General features: G+C 45.4%; 1 protein-coding gene across 24 annotated transcripts in view; it reads right to left on the reverse strand.

The window, feature by feature from the left end:
- LOC122622303 (protein lap4) overlaps positions 1–24,967 on the reverse strand; it is a 63,625-nt gene that overhangs the window by 2,878 nt on the left and 35,780 nt on the right. For 9 of the 24 annotated variants that reach the window (XR_006326293.1, XM_043800658.1, XM_043800656.1 and 6 more), the window contains 13 exons: positions 24,668–24,778; positions 24,203–24,382; positions 23,667–23,825; positions 23,362–23,575; positions 23,206–23,294; positions 22,831–23,136; positions 22,416–22,754; positions 15,487–17,379; positions 11,538–11,694; positions 10,831–11,119; positions 3,184–3,672; positions 2,590–2,725; positions 2,005–2,190 (listed from right to left, as the gene is read on the reverse strand). Coding sequence is in view for 23 of the 24 variants with exons in the window: in XM_043800658.1 (XP_043656593.1) it covers positions 2,005–2,190; positions 2,590–2,725; positions 3,184–3,672; positions 10,831–11,119; positions 11,538–11,694; positions 15,487–17,379; positions 22,416–22,754; positions 22,831–23,136; positions 23,206–23,294; positions 23,362–23,575; positions 23,667–23,825; positions 24,203–24,382; positions 24,668–24,778 (4,548 nt within the window). In the remaining variant the exon portion in view is untranslated. Of the gene's footprint in view, positions 1–2,004; positions 2,191–2,589; positions 2,726–3,183; positions 3,673–5,217; positions 6,639–10,830; positions 11,120–11,537; positions 11,695–13,457; positions 17,380–22,415; positions 22,755–22,830; positions 23,137–23,205; positions 23,295–23,361; positions 23,576–23,666; positions 23,826–24,202; positions 24,383–24,667; positions 24,779–24,967 lie in introns of those variants that run through there. The other 15 variants (XM_043800671.1, XM_043800668.1, XM_043800675.1 and 12 more) reach the window with 9 other exon arrangements.

The raw sequence follows: 24,967 nt of genomic DNA on the forward strand, positions 1-24,967 counted from the left end.
ATGGAAGCAATGGAAGCAAGGCCAAGAAAGCAGATGGCAAAAAGCAGAAAGCAGAAAGCAGGCACCGCAACCAGAGATGTGTGTCCCACTCAAAGCGCTTAAAGCTAATTTATACAGCCAGGTGGAAAACGAACAGCTTGACGGGTGAACTGAGATGTGAGCCAGGCCAAAAGGAGTGATGCATTAAAAACAGATGGTGAAGGCTACGCATGTATATATGTACAGGTGTTAGTTAAAGTTAGTAATTATGGGTGGGTGGGTGAACGTGCAATATTTTTAAAGTTCTAGTTGAGCCGATCACGACCTGGGTTCATTTTCAGAAGCTGGCACGCTCGGGGGCAGCCTAGTCGTATACGTGATATGAGGCAAATTGACAAACGACTAAAAAAGAAAATTGCCAGCATTTTCATCTGGTCCTGGGGCGGCGGGAGACTCTAGCACACAAGAATCCCGAATCCCGGCCGGGACGATAAGCCGAAACTAAACTGCAGCTGACAGGCAATCCGAGAACAGAGCCTGCTCCGGCGACATCCTGCGGCGAATTCAATGCAACGGGGTCAGCCTCCGGACAGGAGGCTCGGGTCTCCGTCTCTCCTGCCCTGCAGGCAAGTTTTTTGCACTCGAATTACCAGAATGAAACCACAGCCAGATTCGGATTCAGCATCAGATACGGCTAAAGCTTCGCTTGCAGTTCCCCCGATGTGATGCAACTGCAGTTGCATCGCCAGAAGGCCTTCTTGCTTGCCGTTGACATTCTTTTTGGCTTGTTTCTGATGGCACTTCTTGTCGTTCGTTGGCAAATTGAAAATAAAAGGCCAACAAAATAAAAAAAATAAACCTAGCCGAAACACGTGCCCGCAGAATAACAATAGCGCATAAAATTCTTGGCGTGTTTGCCTGGTTTGTTTGTTTTTATTTGCATTCTTTTTATAAGTATTTATTTTGAAACTCATTAAAAGTCGGCTGCCCCTGCGAGCAAACAGCTAACAGCAAACAGGCAAAAGCAAAAAACTTTTGCCTTAATTTTAATGGACTCGGCCATAAAAAGCAGCGCGTCATTATAATGCGTTCGCATACTAAAAATTGTATCCAGAATCAAGAGCCAAATGACGGTCGACTGAGTCGTTATAGCTTTATAGACACGTGACAACAACAAACCCTAAAAACAGACAATGAAACTCTTTCGAGGGTTCGACCTTAAAATGAAAAAACCGCGACACTCAAATGCCAAACAATAACTGGAAATCATTTTTGGCCACTTGGCTTGCTCGCTCGCGCTCCTCGCATTCGAAAAGCAAAAGCGAAAACCTTTTTGCGTAGGTGGCTCGCAAAAGTGGCTTATTGTCCTTTTTATGCGCTGCACTTCCGCTGGAGACTGAAGACTGGACGGCGGCGTGAGCGTGGAGCACCTGGTCGCGTAAGCCTGGCAAATGTCAACAAAATCCCCTTGGCAACTGAGTGCTTCAAGGATATTAAAATTTGTTTTACTCAACGTGGCGCGCAGTTGGACAAACTTTCCAGGAATGGAAAACCAAGAAAATCGGAGAACATCCAACGGACGAGCGGACAGACGGACAGACATTTTTAACAGACCAAAAAAATGATGAGCTCTATAAAATAATTAAGACGATGCCGCGAATTCTTCGTGAGATGTTTGCTTTGTACAATGAGAGACATTGGCGAGTGCTTTATGGGTGTGTGGGTGCGTAAAATGTACTTAATGTGCAACCGGAAATACGGACTACGAGTAGGGACACGCTACAGCTTAAATGGCTACAATTGCTGGGATACAAAACACACGCAATACAACACAACAAAACACAACAAAACACAACACAACGGCAACAGAAACCGATAATTAGGTATATTTAATGTGTCTGGGACGCTTTGCTATGCTATGCTATGCTATGCAACCCATAATAATGCTCAAACGAAACTCAAATTGGTGCCAATTGATATATAATACAGTAATTGCTGGTTTGAATTTGATTTGCTGGCTCTAACCTCCGTCTCGATGATTTTCTCAATGTACTCGACGGTGCGCAGTTGAGGTCGCCCCGTAATGGGGCATGCCACCTCCTCAGTGCGTCGCACAATCTTCTCATCGAGGATTTTCTCGCGTTCGCGCACAATGACTGGACCGTCGCTCGATTTTATGGCAATTTTGGGAAAGACTATTTTCGGCTGAGCCTGATTAGTGGGTAGACAATAAATAAGAGAGATAGAGAAATGGGTGAGAAACGTATTAGGTTGGGGAGGAATAGATATCAATTTTAAGGGGTTTCCACTTTTTAATCCTGAGGGATACACATTTGCCGATTCCGATATCTCGATTGTGATTTTTGACATTGATTTTGCACCTTCATTAGTTACAATCGAGGGGCTGAAGGATATTAGTATTTCTGCAGTTAGTTAGTGAAGCAAACCATGTAGCTATGTGGGTTCTTTTGCTCGTTTATGGTTATGTTCGCAGGCAAATTTCGGGCCATTCCTCCATCTCATCGGGCGCAAGTTAATGTATATGGTTTTTGGGTTTGGCTATGGGTTCGGTTAGTTTGCGAGGACTTTAGCCCCGAGTCGAGAACTTACCTCGCTGGCCCTGGACTCGTGGGTGATCAAATCGTCGGTCATCTTGCGCATATTCTTGATCACATCCTGTGCCTCGACGGCTCCCTGTTCCAGTGATCGAAGACGAGCTGCCCGCCAGGAGGCGCGCTTCTCAGCACTAAATGGACGAGAATCAGTTGGTTAGCATATATAATTTTCACTTTAGGTGTACGGGTATAACTGATACTCAATCTGAACTCCGGCTTAAGCAAAACTAGTTACCAGATATGACTATTGTATTTACAGACAGAGAAAGGAAAAGTGGTTGTGGCTAGAACAGACACCGCTAACTAAAAACAAAGATGTAGAAGTAGGTGTTCCAATCGACATATAGATTTATACAAAGATATATAGTATATATACGGAAACATCAAGAGCCGTTCGTATTGACTCGCGTGAGTGGGTGCATTTGGTGTGGGTGTTCTATATACTCCAATCTAAGCCAGGGGCTAGTCTCTGGCATATCGCACGCCCACATGTGGACCATTTGGACTTTTGACCTGTAACCTTTTTGGGGGCAGAAGGACCTGGACCTGCACGCATGTCAACTCGTTGGCCGTCACGCTTTCAACTTACTTAATCATGGAACGGCTTTTGCCAGTGGGCGTTGTGGGCGAAACCGGGGACTCTTTATCATCCTGCGTCTCCAGTCGCGCCAGATACTCCACCACACTGAGTCCGGATTGGCGGGCTGCCAAGGCCAGGGCGCGGCGTTCGGCCTTCAGGGTTCTTACGGGTATGCGACTGCCTCCTGCGGCGCTGGGCGAATCCGGCTCCGGCTCTGGCTGCTGGTCATGTTCCTCCTCCGGAATTGAGGGCTCTTCGGGCTGGGATTGCTGCTGCTGCTGCACTTGCTGCTGCACCTGCTGCTGCTTAAGACGTTGTTGCAGTGCTGGTGGAATGACAACCTTGACCTTTGGCTTGGGCAGCAGCGAGGGCTTGGGCGGATCAAGTGCCGTGGGTGTGGGTGTGGGTGGAGTCGACTCAATCTGTTTCGCTTTCAACTTCTGCTTGGGTATTTTGCTGGGGGCATGTGGCATTGTCGGCGCCAGACTTTGTGCGGTTCTGTCATAATTTTTTTTTGAGAGTTGGTTTTCGTGTTCGAATTGTGCAAAAGTAAAACAACACACACATATATGTAAATTTAATCAAATTATTTGCTTGTCAAAACCAAAGGGGGGTGGTAGATCGGTGAGATGCGGTTAGCACGTGATATGAGCAGTTACAAAACATAATGACGTTAATTTCTTTTAGTCACACTTGCGTACGTGCCCTGGAATCCCTGCAAAACTTTTTGGCATAACAAGTCGAATTTGTTGTAATTAAAAACCAAGAAACATACTGCAAAGTTTTGCAGCCCGAAAGGAGAAAGCGACCCCAGCCCCAGACGCCGAACCCCTGACAAAATCACTTTTTGAAAAACTTTGCCAACAAGTGCAATAACATGGCAGCTGGAGATTAGCGTGGAGCCAAGTAGTCGACGATTCAAGGAGCCACTGTCTGTGGAGTCGTAAAACTTGGCAAGGGCCGTCTCGCAACCATGGTCGTAGGTCGTATATGCTGCACCGAGAGCTTCGGCATGGCAGCCGCATAGTAGTATGCAAAATTAATTTTAAAATAAAGCGCCTTAGAACTATTTGCAATGGGATTTTGGGCTGGATTCCTTCCTTCCTCCTGCCTGAACTTTGTGGCCTATCCGCTCGCTCGACTTTTTTATGCCCTCCTTGCAGCTAAACTGACTTTTGTCTTTAACAAATTGCTACACACTTTCAATTTAACTTTAATACGAAATTATTCACACAAAGCCGGGGCTACTACTACATACTACAACGACTTCTACTACTACTGCTACTACTGCTAAGACTAAGTCGCTGGCAGCAACTTCTGCTTGAGTGATTTATGTTTTTCAATTTGAACGCCGCCGGGCTCCTTAGTCCTTGGTCCTTGGAGCACCAGCACCAGCGGCGGCGGTGAGGGAGCGAAAGAGAAACTTTTCGTTGAAACACTCTCGCTACCTACGCAAATGTCATGCCCGAGGAATCTGGAGGAGTCAGGATCCGGAATGAAGGAGCCAACTAAGGCTACGTGGAGTAGCCAAAGTGCGCCAAGCTCCTGACCCAGGGAATTGCACTTATAATATTCTAGTGGATTCTTTTCTTGCTCATTTCGCTGCCTCCTTGCTCCCTTTATTCATTCATTTGTCCTCTCGACTTTTAAATGAACTTTGCCCCGGCACTCGACCGCGCGCCTCCAACAATAATCCAATGGTCTATGTTCCCTGGGACCCACAAACGTATTCCCGCGTATTCGCGTTCAACTTTTGCAATTGACAGATTTATGCAATGCCCAATGAAACTTTCTTTTACCCCATCAACCCATCCATTCGCAGCTCTAAATGATTGTTTTTCATCTTTCCATTGCTAATTGCTCATTATGATGAAAGCCAGCATAATCAAAACACCCCAATAAAAGTCAAGTGGCAGTGGTAGAAAAGTAGGTGAGCTAAATAATGCAAAAACCACAACCAAAGAGTGCTTGAGAGTATTGGTTAAAGTTGAACAATTATTGAAATGTGGTGATTGTAGTGGGGTAAATAAATTACAGTAAAGCTAATTTAAATCATTCGCCTTTATTTCTAGTATCATAAATTGTACTTCTCTTGTATGCAAAATAACAAAGTTACATAAATTATGTATGGCACAAATCGATGACAAATACGTACATATGTGGATGATTAATAATAGTAATGGTAACGGTAATGGTAATGATAATGATAGTGGTGTGATTCCATAACCGTAGTCAGTAGTTATTTTAATACATCGTTAAGCAGTTCTTATTTATGTGGTTGCTTTGTTCACAGATATTAACATATAAATATTTATAAAATATATCCAAAGTTATAACAGCGTTTGACTATCGTAAAACTTAACCAGCTGGAGACTTTAGGAATACATTTGCTTGGCTGACAGCTTGTTTTTTCGAAATAAAACTCAGGAACTATAAACGCTACCTTCTTATAATGGGCATACAAATGGAACACCTTGAGTCCCTATAAATTAGTTGAGTTTTCGTAAATTTAATTCAAGATTCTGGTATGTTTAACGAATAACAATCGTGGTAAATGCATCGTAATCCAAGGATTTTAAATCGCAAAGGCGATAAGTCGACATTAACCCGACAATACCTGCGTGTCTGACTGCGAAATCGTGACTTTATCTACACACATTAATCTATGGCAATTAAAAAAGTGCCGGGTGAGGGCAGAGGTGACATTACGAAAAGAACACAGACAACTAATTGGACTTCTTGTCCTGCTCTAAAAATCATTATTTTTAATAACAAACATTTCAAAAATGCAAAACGCATATAAATTATGCAAGCAACACACAAGGCACTGGAGTTCGTTTGTGTACGGGTGTTTAGTATATGTGTGCACTAAAGTATAGAAGTGTTTCTGTGTGTGTGAAGGTCCTAGAAGTGCTGCAGGTGTGTGAGTGTGCAGGATGTGTACTGAAAAATTTCAAGTGTAGCCAACTCAGACAGACTGCTAGTTGTTGTTCGGAAAGTTGGGCAATTTGAAAAGAGAGAAATAATTAGGCTAATAAAATGCAAAAGGGAGAGACAGCATGTGGCATTAACACCATGCCTTTATCCATATCAGGTGAAAGTGGGCGTGGCTGTGGGGGAGGGGGCGGAGTTCGTGGTAGTTGTCACTCTATAAAATTCACGTTTCAGTGTTAACATGTTACGGGGCATACGGGCATACGGGTATAAAAAGTTTTCGTGTCGCAGTATAAAAATGACTTTATATTGCAGATTAGTTGCTTTACTGCTCGCTTCAGTAGGTGTGTAGCTTAGTCTCGAAAAAAGTCTCGTTCGAAATAAACACTTTACATACATAGTATTATATGGAGGTTACACTTAAAGCTATGGTTAATAAACGTGTCACATTCGCACAAGTCGTAGTGTGGGTGTCAGAGCTTAGTTTAGTTTAACTTCTAAATACTGCTTCAATTTCTTCGAGTGGATTCCTGCAAAAGTGGTTTGGAAAGCAGAAACAGAAAGTTTTTGTGGTGTACAATTAGAAAAAAAAGGTGCAGAGAGTCAAGCTAATTGTAAAATAATAAACACACAATGCTCCTTCGGCATTCGGCAAAGCAATCTCCGCCGCTTTTTCGGTTTGGTTTGGTTTGGTTCTCCTTTTCCACGGGGATTTTATTCTGTCTGTGGCGAAATGTAGCTGGGATTTCCACGACGTTGTAATTAATATTAATGTGACCAAAAAAGCAACAACCCAAAACAAAACAATCAGCCGACAAAAAGAAAAAAAAACGCATATTACCGACCAGCCAGCGAACCAAAAAAATTTATAAAATAGACTAAGAAAAGGAAAACAAAAAACATCATTAACGCCCTCATTTTAGCTTAAGGTCAAATTATGCTTTTATATCAGAAACACAGACAACGGCAGTCCGATTTGCATACGCCGCGGCGCGATCCATTTGAGGAACGAACGAAGCGCCAACGCCATAAAATATAAATTAATTTATGCGCAATCAACAAAACATAAATATTTTCATCTGCATAAAATCACAAAAACGTCCAAGAAGCAAACGGCCGCAAACATATACATTTAAATGTAAAAAATTTAATATAAAAACCGACAGAAGAGACAACAAAAACTAACAAAAAAAAAAAGAATAACAACCGCCACCGCGCCGCCATCTCAGCTGACCAGAAAAACATTCAAAAATCCACCAATTGTCTTGTCGCTGCCAATATTTTTCAGGGTCAAAAGCAACACAACCGCAAACCAATTGAAAGCGAGAGCGAGGGAGTATCTCAATCTGTGGCTGCATATGTATCTGTATCTGTATCTGTAGAATACGGCGGTATCTTCGGCGATCGGCGATCAGCGATCAGCCATCAGCAAACGGAGTGGAGCAGAAAATGGTATAGTAGAATGCCCGGCGGAACAGACGAACTAATAATAGTACATAAATTATCAAACAATAAATTAGACGATTAATGCACGACTAAGAATTCGATTGCGTTTTGCCGACATCGCGACTAGGTTTTTGTCGTCACGGAAGCCAATTTGATGTCGCAAATAAAATTCATACGGCTGAACACGGATCTGCCTTTTGTATTCCACAACTTTTATAGATTTAGACGAGTTTAATTTGAATATAAATACAAATAGTTTGGAGAACACTGCCTTGCCGGCCAATTTGATATGGGTTTTTTTCAGCATATATTCAGCATATACTACTACTTCTACTCCGTGCTTCTTTCTTCTTTTTTGTTTTTTTTTTATGGTTTTTTACAAAATTTATGCATGGGAAAAATATATAAACAAGAACAGGAAAGAGGAACGAAACTAGTAGAAATTCTTGCTAGAAATTTATTACAAGGTTATTAACATGTTTATCTTCTTTTCCTCGTTATGAATTCCAAGGCTACGGCCCGAGCAACATAATAACACACATTTCAATTTATTATATTATGCATGTAAAGTTGTAAAGCCAGCTGGCAGGCGGGTTTTTTTTTTTGGTTTTTTTGGGACGGCGCAGGGTGGTCGGATCTCCATCCGTTTCGTTCCCGAACTTTTGGCAGCTGTGCCCCAACCAAGGCCACCTTCTCGTCTTCTCGGCCAAGTTGACAAACAGCTAGGAAAATGGCGCCGAATTCCGCGCTCCGCGGGACTGTGAAGTCATAAGATATTTATTCCCAAATTTGTAACCATTTAATGATTAGTTCTTGCGGCTTGATTTATGCGCAAGGTTAAAAAAACAAATGCCGCTGGTGGTCGGCGGAGATAACTAAAAGCATCGCATATCTAAAGAGTTAAAGGACGTCTCCTTTGAAATTCCATCGAACGCTTTGTAATGCTATGTACATAAACGCCAAAGTGAAATTAGCCCTCTCTTTTCTATACATTTCGCGTTATTTTCGTAGCTCTATTCTTGGAGTTAATTCTACTCGCTAACAGAAAGGACGAACATGGAGTCCTTAAATGTCATGAACCCGTTGTCAGGATATATGATATCTGCTGTTGTCATAAGTCTCTGCTTTTGTATCACTGATTATTTTTTGCTGGTTGGCCACAGTGAATACCCTGGTGGCCGGAAACAGGTTGCAGTTTCTAGTCAGTCAGATAACTTTTTATAAATTAAAACAGAACATAAACATCAGGTTGTGTGTTCTTGTTTATGGCAGAGGTCAGACAACTGGTCAACAGATCGTTGGGCTAATGACCTGAGAAGGGTATTCCAGTGGCGACTTTAGCTGTCGCTTGGTGGTTGCGCTCTTTTTAATGTTTTCCTGCAACAGCTTTGGGGCGAAATTGTATTAAATTACTTTGTTGTTGCTCATTATATAATGTTGTTAGAGCCAGCCACTGGAACATCGCGTGGGGACGACGACTACGAGTCCTTCAACCAAGCGGAGCACATATGTGTGAAAGTTGGCTGATAAGCGCCAGCTCCGCGTACGCAATGGCTGCCATGGTGGGCGGATGGGTGGTGCTTTCGGTGGATGGAGCAACCATAGCTTTGGTTGGTTGTGTGGGTGGGTGGTACCACCTGGCATAAGCTTTTAGTTTCTTTCATTGTTCAGTTGTTGTTTGTTCGCCGCTTGTTGGCACCTTTTCCACGCACAGAGGGAAAACTAGTTGCCCTTTGACACAATGGTTGTGGTTGCTACGTGTTGCATGCCATCGACAGTGGTTTGAGGACCCATCAAGTGGACCCTGCCACACTGCCACCCTGCCAGCCAACACTCCAACAGGCGCTAATTATAATTGCCCGTTTCGAGCTGGGTGTAAAATATAATTTGAGCCAGCCAAATCCGAGTGCCGTTTTCCGAGTCTCCGACTCATTCGCGGCGACTCATTCGCGGCGCTTAATTCACTGCAACACACTTAGCATAAAATCATCGATTCCCAGCGGATACTGAATTATGCGTACGTGTTGCGTGATGCTCTCCTGGTGGCTCGTTTGCCGATCCATTGCCGCAGCGCCGTAGCGAATCCAAATCCAAAAACGAATCTGAGCCGGCACCGCCCAGTTGAGTGAGCAAACGCACAAAACGCAATTTGCGGAATGCCCAAATGAAGTTATTCAATTGTAAAAACAGCTGGCATTGTGCCGCAGGGAATTCGAGTGGAGTGTGGAGTGTGGACTGGAGTGGAGTGGAGTAGGACGCCCACACGGAAGGAAGAGGAGCAAAAGGAGGAGCAAGGGTGAAGGCCCGAAGGCGCACACTGCGTATACGCAATGGCAGAACAAAAAATTAAGTAAAGCAGCAGCGGCGGATATACTTACACTTTTGAGTTTCTGCCGCTTCGACTAGATTATCATATACACGAGATGAGATTTGAAGCCCACCGGGCGCGTGGTCTATGTACTAAAAAGATTTCGACGCCAGAACCATAACATGTTTTTCCGTCATTTTCACTCCACCTCCTTCTCGAGATCCTCACTGGTTTTTTTGTTTTTTTTTCCTTACATTTTAAGTAGACTAAGGGCTGGGAGTCTGGCTGCGATTTACGAGTCCATACAACGCTTAAGTGCTACATAAAACTTAAACTGCTTAGGGCTTAGACGCTTATAATCGTATGCAAGTGTGTGCGTGAGTGTGTGTGTGTGTGTATGTGGAGATATTGTGTGGTGAGGAGTGTACTTACTATTAAAGAACACTCAGCCATAGAACGCTATCCTTATTTAATAACACACTAAGTCTCAATGATGATTAGCAGCTCCGTCAGTTGACTGCATGGATAGTAAATAGAGTGGTGGTGTTTTGTGGGGTGTTTTTTTTTTTTTTTTCATTGTGAACGATTGAAGGCATCTAAACTGAAGAGCAACCCATATATTTAAAAGCAGCTGCAAGAGAACCGGCACCAGAACCAAACCAAAAGGCAGCGGAAAAACTTCACCAATAAAACTAAAAATTCAACTTTGCATAAGAGATTATACTAAGCAAATGCACAAACACCGTGAAAGTTGTGTGAGTTTTGTGTGGGTGTGTGAGTGTGGGTGTATGCTTATCATAATATCGCATGGGGTGAAGGGTGATTGATAGATTGATTGATTGGGTGGATTGGTGGGGTGTGATGTGGTGTGGTGTGTATAGTGTGTCTGTGCATTCAGATGTAACATAAAAAGCGCATAATGCAAGCACCAATAATCCGAAATGAGAGTTTCGCACATCCGCACTCACCTCATGTCCTCCGCATCATCGAAGTGCCCCAGAGCGGCGTTGTCAACGGAATCCCTGCGAGCGATGGCCTCCTCTTGGTCGCTGTCGTCATTATCCTCGCCGCTGCTGCTGTTGCTGTTGCTCTTGCTGTTGCTCTTGCTCGACTGGTGTGCGGCATCCTTGTCAATGTTGTCGTTGGCGGCATCCAGTAATCTGGAATTCTTATCACGGCGCAATGTTGCAATTTTCCTCTCCTCCTCCTGTCGCAGCTTTTCCACTTCATCCTTTGACAGGAATGAGAAAACTTTGTCTGCAAGCGAATCGAGAGTGCATAAAATCAGTGTAAGCTAAGGACATCGCCCCGCCATTAAGTTGGGAAATTAAATAAATAGCGATCCGATGCAGCTTAGCCATTTAGCTGCCTAAGTGGATTCCACCACTACAGCTCTCCTCCTCTCCAGCTGCAGACTTTGTCATGCAAATGGCGCAGGCAGCCGCGCCTTTCTCCGCCCTTTTTCTAATTACGCCAGCCGAGAAGCGAAAGGTGACAACCACCGGTTGTGGTGGCTTGGCAACCGCAGATAAGTGGTTTGATTGACAACTTGGGCCAAGAAGCGAGATTTAAGTGGCAGGACCACCACCGGCTTGGTCGAAGTGCACGGCGACATGGCGACATTATTGAGCCACTCATTCAATCATGGAACTTTTCGGGCTAACCATTGACTCACCTGTCTTTTGTGTGGGCTTGTGTTGATCCTCCATGGCTGACTCAAAGAAGCGTTTTTTATCGGAAACCGATTTAGGCACTTTAGTCGGTGTCGGTTTGGCTCTAGCCTCGTCCTGCTGCTCCTCCTCTGCTCCTCCCTCCCTGCTGGCAGGTGTTGACTGGAAAATGGCAAAACGTTTTTGTTAGCAACTCAACGCATACACAAAATGAAAAAAGAAAGAAAAGAAATCTGAAGGATTTATTTAACGAAGGAAAAAATCAATATACAGATAAAGCAGAATCGCTGGCAGGCCTCAGCCATATTTTCAATTAAATGACTGGGAAAAAGTGCAATTTTCAAAGCCAGCGCTGAAAAATCCGAAATGGCCATAAAGAAAATTGATGGCACTACACAAGTTTATTAAAAAGGCAGGCTGTCTGTTTGTCCACAACTGGTTACACCCACTGAGGGCGTTTCGGTTCGGGTTTTAGCAGGATCAGCCATAGGCTGGCTCAATCATAAAGTGACCAAGCCGACATTTTTGGGTCTGCGCTGCTATGTCCTGCACTCGGGGCATATAATTTACGGTGGGGTGTGGGTTTCGGTTTGTGTTTTGGTTTGGGTTGGGTTGGGTTGGGATTTGAGTTCGGATTGAACTGGAGAGGGCGCAAATTACAGCTGCGTGGGTTAGAACGGAACGAACCAAACCGGAGCTGGCCATTTATCACCCAAAGTCGTGTGTACTGTCGGTTTTATGCTTTCATGCAATTCCTCGTGCTGGGCAACATGAGACACAGTGGCCAGATAAAGCCAACCCGTGCTGGATAGTTAGTGCCTGCAGAGCAACGATGACTGCGACTACGACGACAAAGTCATTAAATGCCAGCAGTCGGGTGGCAGGATGAGGAGTAGGAAGACGACTCGTCCCAGGACCGAGACGAAACAAAGGCAAACAGGGCAAAGGGCAGCGTTAAACTGCACAAATTGCAACCCTATACCAAACGAGTGGGGTTCGACCCTCCAGCCGGGAGCAGCAAGGAGCAGCCAGACCATCAGACCACACTAGTCCGAGAGCTCATAAATAAACCAAGCCAGAGAACCAAGGGGTAGAACCAAGGGCGATGGAGTGGAGGGCTGGACAAGTGCATGGGGAAAAGTGAAAGCAGCAGGAGTGCCAGCTTAACTGAGCTGTATTTTTAGAAGAGAAATTAATTTCGTATCGGATTTTTCGATTTTCAATTAAAGTCAATGCGCAGAGCCAACAACATGGAGCCGGAGTATAGGATAGAAGGCAGCCATGGAGCTGGTTTATCAGCATCAGTCTCCAGTGCTGGAGGAGCTGCTTTTTGCCCTGCTCAGCAGTCCAGCTAATAGGAATTTATTGAGCCATGAAAGTGTTGAGAATGTGTGTGTGTGTGAGTTAACCGATCCCAGAAATGTCCCAGTGTGTGCTGTGTGTGTTTGTGTGTAAGGGTCAAAATGGCCAGCGCATTAGAAGCCAATAAGCCATTGAATTATTCAGACCATGCGAGCAGTGTTAGTGGGCGAAAGATAAGGCGTTGATAAGGGGTAACCAACTCTTTTTTATCGCTAGGCAATTACGAGTGCTTTGCGATAAGATTGCAACAAAGAGAAGCAGCAGAGATACAGAGGCACACTAAAAGGGGCAACCAGTCGACGACCAAATCAGTGCAGGGCCAGGTGCGAATGCGACAGGTCGCCAACCAGTCAGTGCCGCTTGGCCAATTGGGGTCACGACGCAATTAGATACAAATACTAAGTGAGTCAAGGTCACTGGCCCACTGGGCTATCGCTGCCATTTAAACAATCGTTTTTGGAGCACTCAAAACCCTGTTTACACAATACATGGCCGAGGGGGACGAGACAAAATGAAAAGAGCCCACGAAACGCAAATAAGAATAATACGCAATGTTTATTTGCCTTAAGGTATGCAATTAAAAATGCTTAGCTTGCTTCTTTGTCTTGATAAAATAAATTAGCATTAAAATCAACTTAGCAGCGCTAGGGCGAAATTAACTTTATAAATTGTAAAATTGTGTTTTCTGTCTGTTTCGCTGTTATTTCGTTTCATACTCAGGTATTTTTCTTCGTTATACTACTTATTTATTCGTTGGTTTTTCGTGTATTATTTTCCTTTCACTCGTTTCACTCGTTTTATTCGTTTATTCGTTTATTCCGTTTTTGTTTTTCCAAAACAAAAGGCAATAATAAAAATGGGCAGCGGCGGCATCAGCAGCAGCAAAAATTAATGGCCCGGTGGGCGTGGTAACTGCAGGTGGGCGACCATAAGCAGCCAACCGTTTCAATCAACGTCAAATTAAACTTGTCCCGAGACTCAGGACGAGTTGCCAGGTGAGCGGGTGACAGCACGAGCACGACCAGCAGCAGCAGCAGCAGGAGCAGAAGGAGCAGGAGCTGGAGGACGAGGTGGCACCCATTAAACTTCAACCGCTCGCTGCTCAATTTCAACTGCAATTCTGTGGCAAACTAGGTGGCATATGCTCGATGGGGGTCGACGGTGTCTCGAAAGTCAACAGAAAGTTGCATCTAATTAGCAGGAAAGGTGCGCCACCCATTCTGCCACCTGCCTGCAAGTTCAGCAGGAGTTCGGGGTTCGGCAGACACCACCCGCCCACAAATCAATCAATTTAAATTGCGAGCGAGTGGAATGAAAATATTGAAAATTGCACTCGATTCCAGAAATAAAGAGAGCAAGTAAAAACGCAAGGGGCTGGGCTGGGCTGGGCCATTTAATTGATGGCAAAAAGGTGTTAGAATTTAATTAAAATGTATGAGCAGAGACATGGCGAAACGAGAGAAAGGGTTTGGCATTCGGAATGGGAAGGTGCTGCGGTCAGCTTAGGAGCAATTAAGTGCATCGTCATCGTTGAAAACCACCGAAGGCAAGTGGTTTGGAGGGCGGTCTGCCACTGGAGGTGGATCGATTTTTGGAGAGGAATAAATCTAAAATCGCATTTTGCGGACGGCTATGTTCCTCGATATTTTGAAGCTATTCAAATAAATGGGGAGCGCATTTCCGATTGCAAAAAAACATTTGTGTTTTAAAACCTAGAGTTCTTCGATTTTCCATTGATTTATTGCTAAGGTAAGTTTTTGTATTTATTATGAAGTATGGGTATTGCTCTTCACTATTTGGTTTAAGGTTTTATTGTTATTGGTGAACTCACTTAAGAAGATTTTGTACTGAAGAATTTGTCTTTGGAAGGAAGTTTGAGGTGATGGTATTCACTGGGTAATGTATCTTTGGAAATACTTTGGCGAACAGTTTAGATTTATTCTTAGATTTCAATTTAACACTAATTCACACCGTTGTCTCCTTGCCCGTGGGCGTGGTGGGCGTACGAGGTAGAGCAGGCTGTTGCCACGCCCCCTCCAGCTGCGGCTGTGATTGGGAGCGCAGCTTGAAACTGGCCATGCCCCTCAGGCCATGTGGCTTTTGGGCCACTGGCGGCGGGGCGGGGGCGGTACGCAACTTGGTGGGCTTCAAGGGTCGCTTGGGGGGCAGAGGTGGCGGTGTGGGCGACTTGGAGGCGCGACGGGACACCGAAGTGTCACTGCTGCGCCGCGAATCGAAGAAGGAGGTGTTGCTGTAGATGGCCTCCTCCTCGATGGTGGAGTAGATCTCCTCGGCCGTCTCGTAATAACTGGAGGGCACACCACCCTCTCCCAAGGACGAGTTTTTGGTCAATAGAAGTGAAGAGCTGGAGGAGCCGACGGAGAAGGAGCTGGTGCTGTGGGCCAGCGAGGAATTCGAGACGCCAACGCGAGCAGTGGTCATATTTTGGTAATTGCTATTCGCATCGGGACTGACAACGATTTCCGAGAAGGTCGGAAACTTCATGGCGGCATACGAGGGCGTGGGTGAGGTCACGGTTACGGGCGGAGGAGGTGGTGGCCCCCTCCGTGGTTTGGCACTCGATTCACTCACCGATTGCAGGTAGAGCATTGCTGGCGAGGATTTGCTGGCCACCTGGTCGCCGGGCAGGAGTACCAGGTTGAACAGGGGCTGTTGGGGGTCGTGGGACGAAGTGGGGGAAACGGTCTTGAGGGTGAGCGTGTTGGGCTGCTGCGGTTGCGGCAAACTGGCATACTGCACGGGCAGTATCTGGGCTGTGGGAAAGATCTGGGTGGGCGACCCGGCGACCAGCAGCTGTCGTTGCGGCGAATCCATCAAGCGGTTAGTGGCGCCACCGGCAGAAGCAGCATTGGAAGAACAAGATGGAGACGTGGATGCGTTAGCGGTTAGTGGTGGCGCAAACTGCGGAAACTGCGGAAACGGCGGCTCATGCAAATGACGTGTATGTTGGTGTTGGGCAGGCGGTGTGGGCGGTGGTGGCAATGGCAGGCTGTCAATGTCGGTGTCGAAACTATCTAGGAAGGGATTCGTTACCGAATATCCGCCGCCGACAATGGGTACAGGTGGAGCGGGTTCATAGGGCGCCCGCAACTGATTCCTCAGCTCGTTCTCGCGCAGCAAATACTCGCGATGCTCCTGCGGCGATACCAGAATATTGTCCGGTGAGTTTTCGTGCAGGAATTCGTGGGGTCGAAGCTGCGAGGGCGTCGGTGGCAGCGCCTCCATGTAGATGGACTCCTCCTCTGCCTCACGCAAAGTTGGCGTGCTTGGCAGCTTCGGAAGGGTAGCGAAATTCACTGGCGGCGGTGGTGGTGATTCCCTCGGGCGACTCGGTTTCGTCTTGGTTGAGACCCGAACGGGAACTTTGGCCTCCACGGGATGGATCGTATTCGTGCTGGCATCGTGCTCGAACACCGTAAAATCACCTTGCCCCACATCGCTGGCCTGGAATGTTTCCAGTGCTACATTTCGCACCAGGTTCGCCTTCTTTAATTGCGGTTTCGGAGCGGTGGGTGGAGGTATCTTTGGTCGCGTGCCGGTGAGATTCTCCGTGGACTTGGAGATCACTGTGTTGGGAGTGCTGCGACCGCTGGACTGCGACTGGCATTGCTCCAGCAGATCCTCGCTGGACCTCGAAGAGCCGAAGAAGAATTGCTCGCGCGTGGAGCGCGGCGAACGGGGCGATTTGCTCACCTCCTTCGCTATCCGCGTGTACTCATCATCCTCGGAGGCGGGGTGACGGAATGGATTTTCCCGGTCCAGTTCGCCAGGTCGATCAGGGGAAGTGGCCCGGGAAACGCGCTGCAGTTGCGGCGACTCCACATCACGGATGCGTGCCACTGCTGGCACAATGGGCTCCGACTTTTCCAGCGTGGCGCACGGACTGGTGGCCCTCAAGATGCCCTTGCGCGGCAGGCGATTACGTCCCGATCCTCGAGTATCCTGCTCCGAATCGTAGGCCCTAGTATAACCATCTGGAGTACGGGAACGTGATCGCTCGTAGTCGGACTTGGAGCGCTCGTCTCCACTGAGATCGAAGCTCACAGACTTGCGATGACCACCGTACTCCGGCGTACTGCGTCCCGATCTCGATGGTTTGTACGGCCGGCAGTCGCTCTCCGAGTCACTGGTGTAACGGCCACGACGACGATCGAAGGTATCGGAATCGGTGTCTGCATAGGAAGGTGGAGACTGCACTTCCAAGGGCGGAGAGCTCTCCGTGTCCTCCTCATCCTCCTCTTGGATAGCGTCGATGTCGTCCAGCCGCTGGGAGTCTGCATCATCGTCATCGTCATCCTCATCATCATCGTCCTCGTCGTCTATGATGTACACGGGCTCCGCCTTCTTGGGCTTCGCCTGGGCGGCTTTGCCGGAAGTTCGGTTCTCCTCCTGCGACTCCAGCATCTGCTGATAGGAGTAACGTGCTCCGGGGGTCAGGCGATCTGGAGTCTGGGTGCCTCGTTGCTAATAGAGTTTGAATTGTTGGTGGATTGCTCATTTAGTTCGGTATAGATTCGTTTTAGTTTGGGTTTTGGTTTGGTATTGTTCGGGTGCAACGTCATCGCACACAAGCTTGAAACACAAATTGCAGTGTGCAGCATTAATGGTGAGTGGGTGAGATGGTGGTGAAGTATTCTCGGTAAAACAGTGGAACAGTGGAATGAATGTGGGTGCGCTTTATTTAGTTGATGATGCGTTGGTACGAACGACACACACAAAAGTTGTACTATTCTGTTTGGTTTGGTTTTGTTTTTGGTGCTCCTCTGCAACCTGCGTCCATTAGCCAATTACCAGTGATTTTCTGCTTGATGATGAGGTGAGTGACTGCGACTGCGACTGGGACTCTTCTGGCCAATTTGCTGGGTGATGATTTTGGGTTGATGAACTCGGCACACGATGACGATAGCGAACAGCGGCGATACGAAAATACAGAGAGCAGATAGCAGATACGGAGACAAAGACGATTCACATGGCGAAAGGAAAATAACGAAATCAAACGAAAACTTTCGTGAATTAAACTTCTTGGCCAAAAACTAAGGAACTTCCGAGAACTCAATCTTTGGTCTCCACAAAACCGAAATGCAATTAAAAGTTTGACCCATTTTGTGAGGTTTTTATACGACAAATACATTAAGATTTATTGACATCAAAAATGCACACTTTAAATTCCATTTAGCTAGCTTTAAATTTAACTATCATTAGGTAACAACGAAAGTGGAAAACTCAAACCTAACCATTAACCATTGCCATTAAAGGATATTCAATCAATATACGGTGTGAATGCGGTTGTAACTATGTGGTAACAGTTTAGTAGATACTTTAACAAAATATCCCTAGTTTAGGTATAGCTTGGCTCTTTCAAAAGGTTATAACAAGATGCCCTTTGTCATCATCGGCTTTAGTTTTTGTCGGAAAGATTCTATTCTTCTCTTGAGTATTATTCAGTTGCATAATTGGACCTTTTGTGTGTGATTGCCACACGTTGTTACACATTTAGTAATATATATATAGTGTGGGTGTCTGTCTTCTGCGTGTTATGTAGTAAACAGTTTTCGTTTCACATAGTATAAACATCGAAAGACTATATGTATACAAAGTGGAATACTTTATGCCGCAAAATGGCGACAGCATTACAGCAGTCCACGTTGATAAATACATTTACACATTTTCGGTAGTGAGTTCCTTTCATCTCAACAATTGTCTGGGATGTGTGGTGGTTGTGGAGGCGTGTGAATTTGTTGCTGTTAGTGTTGATAAGGACACACTTTTTAACAATTGGGATGGCAGGTGGGGAGACAGAGTTCTAGCGAGAAGACATTGAAACCATTGGCTGAGTTGAGAGCGTTCGGATTTTGATTGAATTTCGAGTGGGGGATTACGGGACGAAAGCGCTATTAGTAGTAACTCTTGGCCCTTTGAACACGCTTCCTCAAATCCTAGTTTGTTTTTATTTTGTATATATATATTGCAACTCCATTGGTACAAATACAATAGTAGAGCCTGCACACCCAAGCTGTTGCCTCCTGTCCGTTCATTTTGGCTGCTAGCATTTGTATTCTGTCTGTTTAAACTAAATATTCAGTCTTATGGTGATAAACATCCGCTTGTTAAGCAATGCGCTGCTCAGCAGTAAGCTGCAATGAAATCGATGGCGGGCGGAAAACGATGCAAAACCAACGGAACAGATTGCAAAATGTTTTGAGGAAAACAATAAACACAAAAAATGTTATAAATAAAACAGAAACAAAATAATGAAGAAAAGAAATCAACAATTTGTTGAAAAGCGCGCACATTATTGAAGGAATTTAGAAGAATGAAAGAAGAACAAGGACGAGAAGAAGATAAGAGAGACGTTTTAATGGAAATTTTCTTTCTGCAGTTTTTGAATTATTTACATTTACATTTATTATACGTGCCATCTATATAGTAAGTATATGTTTGTATATGTATATATATTTGTATATATACAGTGGCGAGCAAAAGTGAGTGCATGTTCATAACTCTCGACTTTCATCATCTATAAAAACAAAACTAAAGCAGGTAATCCAATAATTTTTTTTATTTTTGTTTACCTATCCCATTTTTAACAAATAGGACAAAAAAAACCGTAACAATATGTATTCAGCGAAGACTTAGAAAATAAAAACCAAAAAAAGTCGCAAAAACTCACTTTTGCACGTTATAAGAAAATAAAGAAAAAATTAATTTTTAATATATTGTCCATAGAGCCTTATTATGAATTACTTGATTTACTCGAGATGGCATACTCTCTACCAAGTTTTCAATGACTTCCTTGGAAATTCGGTTCCATTCATCTTGTACACGCTCCCAAAGATTGGTCATGTTTGTTGGAGCTGAGTCGTACTGCCCGAGCCTTCGTTTCACGATTGACCAAAGATTTTCAATCGGATTGAGGTCAGGACTTTGTGCTGGCCACTCCATCAACTTGAAATTTTGTTCACCAATCCATTCCTTGACAATTTTCGCTCGGTATAAGCCAATCGGCAGTGATTGCAGCTCAAAAACGCCGAAATGTGACATCCAGATCGCAACAGAAAGGTCGCAAAAAATTATTATCGGACTCAGATGCCCGACTAAGGAATATCCCAGATGAGGAAAAATAGGCTGCTAACACCTAAAGAAGCATCTTTGGCCATAAACAAAAACGTTAGCGAGTGGACTGCCAGAAGAGCGCTGCGCAACATTGGATATGCAACGGCTGTTAAAAAAAACAAACCTGCATTATCCGAAAAAAATGTTAAGGCGCGTCTAAAATTTGCGAGAGATCACAAAGATTGGACCACAGATGATTGGAAACGTGTTGTCTGGTCTGATAAGTCCAAGTTCAACCGTTTCCAGTCAGATGGTAAACAATACTGCTGGCGTAGACCCGGAGAACGGATTCAAAGACACCATGTGAAGCAAACCGTTGAACATGGCGGCGGAAATATAATGGTCTGAGGATGCTTCACATGGTGGCAAGTCTGCCCCCTGCATTTAATAGATGGCATTATGCGAAAGGAGGACTATCCGCATATTTTGCAAACCCATCTTCCCATTTTTATGGAGAATTGTGCGTATTCGGAAGAAGATATTATTTTTCAACAAGACGGCGATCCGAAGCACACAGCGAAAATTGTCAAGGAATGGATTGGTGAACAAAATTTCAAGTTGATGGAGTGGCCAGCACAAAGTCCTGACCTCAATCCGATTGAAAATCTTTGGTCAATCGTGAAACGAAGGCTCGGGCAGTACGACTCAGCTCCAACAAACATGACCAATCTTTGGGAGCGTGTACAAGATGAATGGAACCGAATTTCCAAGAAAGTCATTGAAAACTTGGTAGAGAGTACGCCATCTCGAGTAAATCAAGTAATTCATAATATGGCTCTATGGACAATATATTAAAAATTAATTTTTTCTTTATTTTCTTATAACGTGCAAAAGTGAGTTTTTGCGACTTTTTTTGGTTTTTATTTTCTAAGTCTTCGCTGAATACATATTGTTACGGTTTTTTTTGTCCTATTTGTTAAAAATGGGATAGGTAAACAAAAATAAAAAAAATTATTGGATTACCTGCTTTAGTTTTGTTTTTATAGATGATGAAAGTCGAGAGTTATGAACATGCACTCACTTTTGCTCGCCACTGTATGTAATGTATGCCCGATTTCTTTCCCTTTTCGTTACTTCGTTTGTTCCCTACTGCTTTCAATGCGAATTCAAATGGGGCATGCTTTAAAGCCAACAACAAACAGAACCACATCAACGTTAACAATAATAACAATGCCGCCTACGCAGTGGGGGCAAAGGTACCAACGAACGGTAACAGTAAAGACGCAAACTGAAATGAATATAATATGAAAGTAGCATAAATAACAACAGCAACACGAACAACAACAAGAACAAGAACGAAACTCAACAAGAACAATGATCAGAGTGAGCCAGCCAGCCAGACCAAGAAAGGACGTTCTCAGAAAGCCAGCAGCAGCAGCCGCCAAAGCAGCCAATATGCTAATAAATAATAAATTGTCTGCTGCCATATCAATAAATGTGGGGCCATCTACTCCTCTGCCAAAGAGGCAAAGGAGCAGCTCAGAGGAGCTGAGAGCAGCTAAGCGCAAGCCCGGCACGCATGCAGAACAAATACATAACTCATACGCCCCCAGGTACAATCGGCGCACATAGATAGGCTATGATTTTTTATTCATTTTTAATTCAAATGCAACTGAACAACAAAAACTCGCCTTAAAGCAGCAACAAAAGTACGTAAATCACGAAATGTGTGTGGAAAACGATGCTGCTAGTGCTTACATGAGAGAATGAAAGTACTTTCGAACGAGTGGATGCAATGATTATTTTGGTTTTAGTTACAGTCAGTAGGTTTAATGGTCTGATGCTATCATGCTGTTACCTGTGAATTCAGTTGAAAATTTTTGTAGCTATGATTCCCATTTTATTACGTTTTTTCTCGTTTTTTTTCAACTGGCATCACATGCCAAATTTATCACAACAACAGTTTTGTGACCTTTGTGGTTTGTGAATGTGGATGGTAGTATGGTATTTTTTTGGTTTTTCATCTTATTTCTTTGAATTCATTTTAAAATTTTTGACACACACACACAAGCACGCACTCCAAGCACAGGACACGAAATGTCAGTGACAGGACAAAGGCATTAGTGAAGTTACACAAACACATAACAAGCGAAATACGAAACAAAAATCAAGCTAAGAGATTGGTCGGGTTTAGAGTCGAGTTTTGGGTGTTGGCTGTTGGGTGATGGGGTGGCGACTGTCGGTTCGTGTTAGCTGTTACATGGGTGTATCTGTACTTGGATCTGGATCTGGATGTGGGTCCGGGTCTGGGTACCCAAACTTGCACACAGACAGGTATTTTACTCAAACAAAAAGTACACACACAAGTATTGAAAGACGTACACACACACACACAGACATTAAAGGCAAGACAAGAGACGTGCATCCACGGTCAGGTGGGTACATACCTGTAGTTGCGACTGCTCCTCTTCATCCTTCTCCGTGGAGGTCGTTTGCGTTTGCGTTTGCGTCTGTGTCTGCACGGCCACGGCAGGAAGAACTGGCGCTGAGCCGGGCGTGGATGCTGGAACAGCTGGAGAAGGAGCAGCGGTCGAGTTCGCTGACTCTGCTGCGGCGATGGGAAGAGGTGCCGCCGGCGTTGTGGGTGTGGTTGGGTTCGTGTCGAGCGTGTGCTTCGATATGACAACCGTCGTCGTCTTCTGTATCTTGTCCTGCTCGTGGTGCTCCGATGGCGACTTTGGTGGCACGGTGGTGAAGGCGTCAGCCGCGCGTACAATTTCCAGCACCTAATTTGCAAACGAAACAACGCATAACAAGGCATAAGTTTTCACCGAATGCCCCAAGGCCAGTCCAGTCACTTACCTTCTCCTGGGTGCTCTTCTCCTGACCCAAAGGCGCCAGCTGCGTCTGCTGCTGCTGTTGCTGCTGTTGATGGGCCTGCTGTTCTGCGTGAATGAGCGCCACGGTCTGCGTGGCTGGCGTGTCCGGTGCTGTTAAATCAGCAGATGCCACTGAAGCGGCTGCGGGTAGGGGAGTTGTATTGGAGGTGGCAGCAGCAGGTGGTGTGGGCGACGAAGCGCCATGTACCATGGCAGCAGCAGCTGCCAGGACCGATTGGCCAGTTGGCTGCTGTGCGTCTGGCTTCTGCGAGGCGAAGACATCGAAGTCCTGTTGGGAAATGGGCAAGTAGCTATTAATGTCATGCCCAAGCGGCTGCTTCTTAACTTTTGTACGCACCTGTCGCAGACGCTCATCCTCCTCGTGGTCCAAGCTGGATACACTCTGACTCTGGCTCAGCTCTGAGCCCGTTTCCGATGCACGCGAGCCTGGGCAAGCGAGGGAAAAGTAATTTAAGAAGGGCTCAGATGGGTCGATAAGCTCACGATTACGTACCTTGGCGACTGCCACCGCTGCAGGATGCAGACGAGTTGAAGCCAGTGCTCATGCCGCCGGCCTGGCCAATGGAATGAATTAAATTGGACTTGTCGTAGCCCTTGCAGACAACCAATTGAATCTCGTTGCCAGCGTTGCGCAGCACATTGACCGCATCCTGGTGCGAGGCGCCCAGCAGCGAGTGTCCATTAACCTCCAGCAGACGCATGCCCACCTGAAGCAAAAGGAGTATCAGCAAAAGTTTCAATCGACTTTTTCCCCAGACAAGGTGGGCGTAATCGCCCTAGACAGTAGCAGTACGTTACCTTAAGCCTTCCGTCCCGTCTGGCCGCACCGACTGAGTTTATTTTGGACACGAAGACGCCCTCGTCGGAGGGATCGGCGGGATTACCGCGCTGGCCATTCAGGCCGCCCTTGATGTGCATGCCCAATCGTTCGCCCTCCGCCTTGCTGAGCAGCACTTCCTGCGATTTACAATTAACAATTAGGAAAGTATGGAAATGAACAAGGACTCGGCTTAAACGCTGACAAATAACAATCGGTACTCTCATCAGGCCGAAACAAAGCAAACAAAAAAAGCTCAGGAAAAGGCATTTGACTAATTGCAAATATTTCCCCTTTCAAAGCCAAGAGGAGCTTACCTCTGTTTCAACATAAACTACTTCTATGCTCTGTGCGTATTGAATTTGTTTGTGAGCAGTGGCAGAGTGTACAAAAATTGATTATAGAGGGAGGAGTAAGAAGTATATATATGTAGCGTATATATGTACATATTTACAGTACGATTACGAAAGCAGTCTAAAAAAGTTATGAAGGACTTTTTCCAGTCCACGAAACTTACCTGGAATCCTGGCGGCAGTGGGTCGTGTTGGATGGTCAGCTTGATTTCATCACCTGGCTTCAGCAGCTCCAGAACAGCATCCTGATGTGTGGCCTTGGAAACGTCCGCCTCGTTGACTTTCAATATGCGATCGCCCATGCGCAGCTTGCCGCACTTGGAGGCAATCCCGCCGGGCACAATCTGTCCGATTTAAGGAGGGTGGTGGGAAAGCCCCAGGGGTAATTGTTATACTCATAAATGGCCAAAAGACTTGAAACTTTCGAGCTGGCAGCTGGCTTAGTTGGCTGCTTATAATGAAGCCACTGGACTCTGAACAATTGTTCTGCAGCAAAAGCAGCAGCAGCAGCTCATTTGCATTCGCGAGTTGCGGCCACTCGAGTGTTTTAATTCGAAAACTTTTTTGCCAGCTGCTGCTGCTACTGCTGCTGCAGGTAATTGTTAGTTAATATATCCGTCTGTACTTACGTGCGATATGAAAATGCCGGGCTCTCGAGTGCCGAAGGGCACACAGGAATGATCCGTGCCGCCGATGATGCTGAATCCCAGGGAGCCCTGGTTCTTGGGCAGCACAACCTCCTACAGGACAGATAATGGGAAATCGTGTTAGCACATCACAAAATTAACACAGATCAATGGGCCTAACGCTAGGAATCCTACTGAGTCTGCCGTGTATATTAGGTGAATCCATGGATGAATGGTTGAGGGGTGCTCATGTGCTGGCGTTCAATGGTGGTGCAAAATTGTTGGTGATATTTATATTAAAAC

Source organism: Drosophila teissieri, chromosome 3R (genome assembly GCF_016746235.2).
Source record: "Drosophila teissieri strain GT53w chromosome 3R, Prin_Dtei_1.1, whole genome shotgun sequence".
NCBI classification, from domain to species: domain Eukaryota; kingdom Metazoa; phylum Arthropoda; class Insecta; order Diptera; family Drosophilidae; genus Drosophila; species Drosophila teissieri.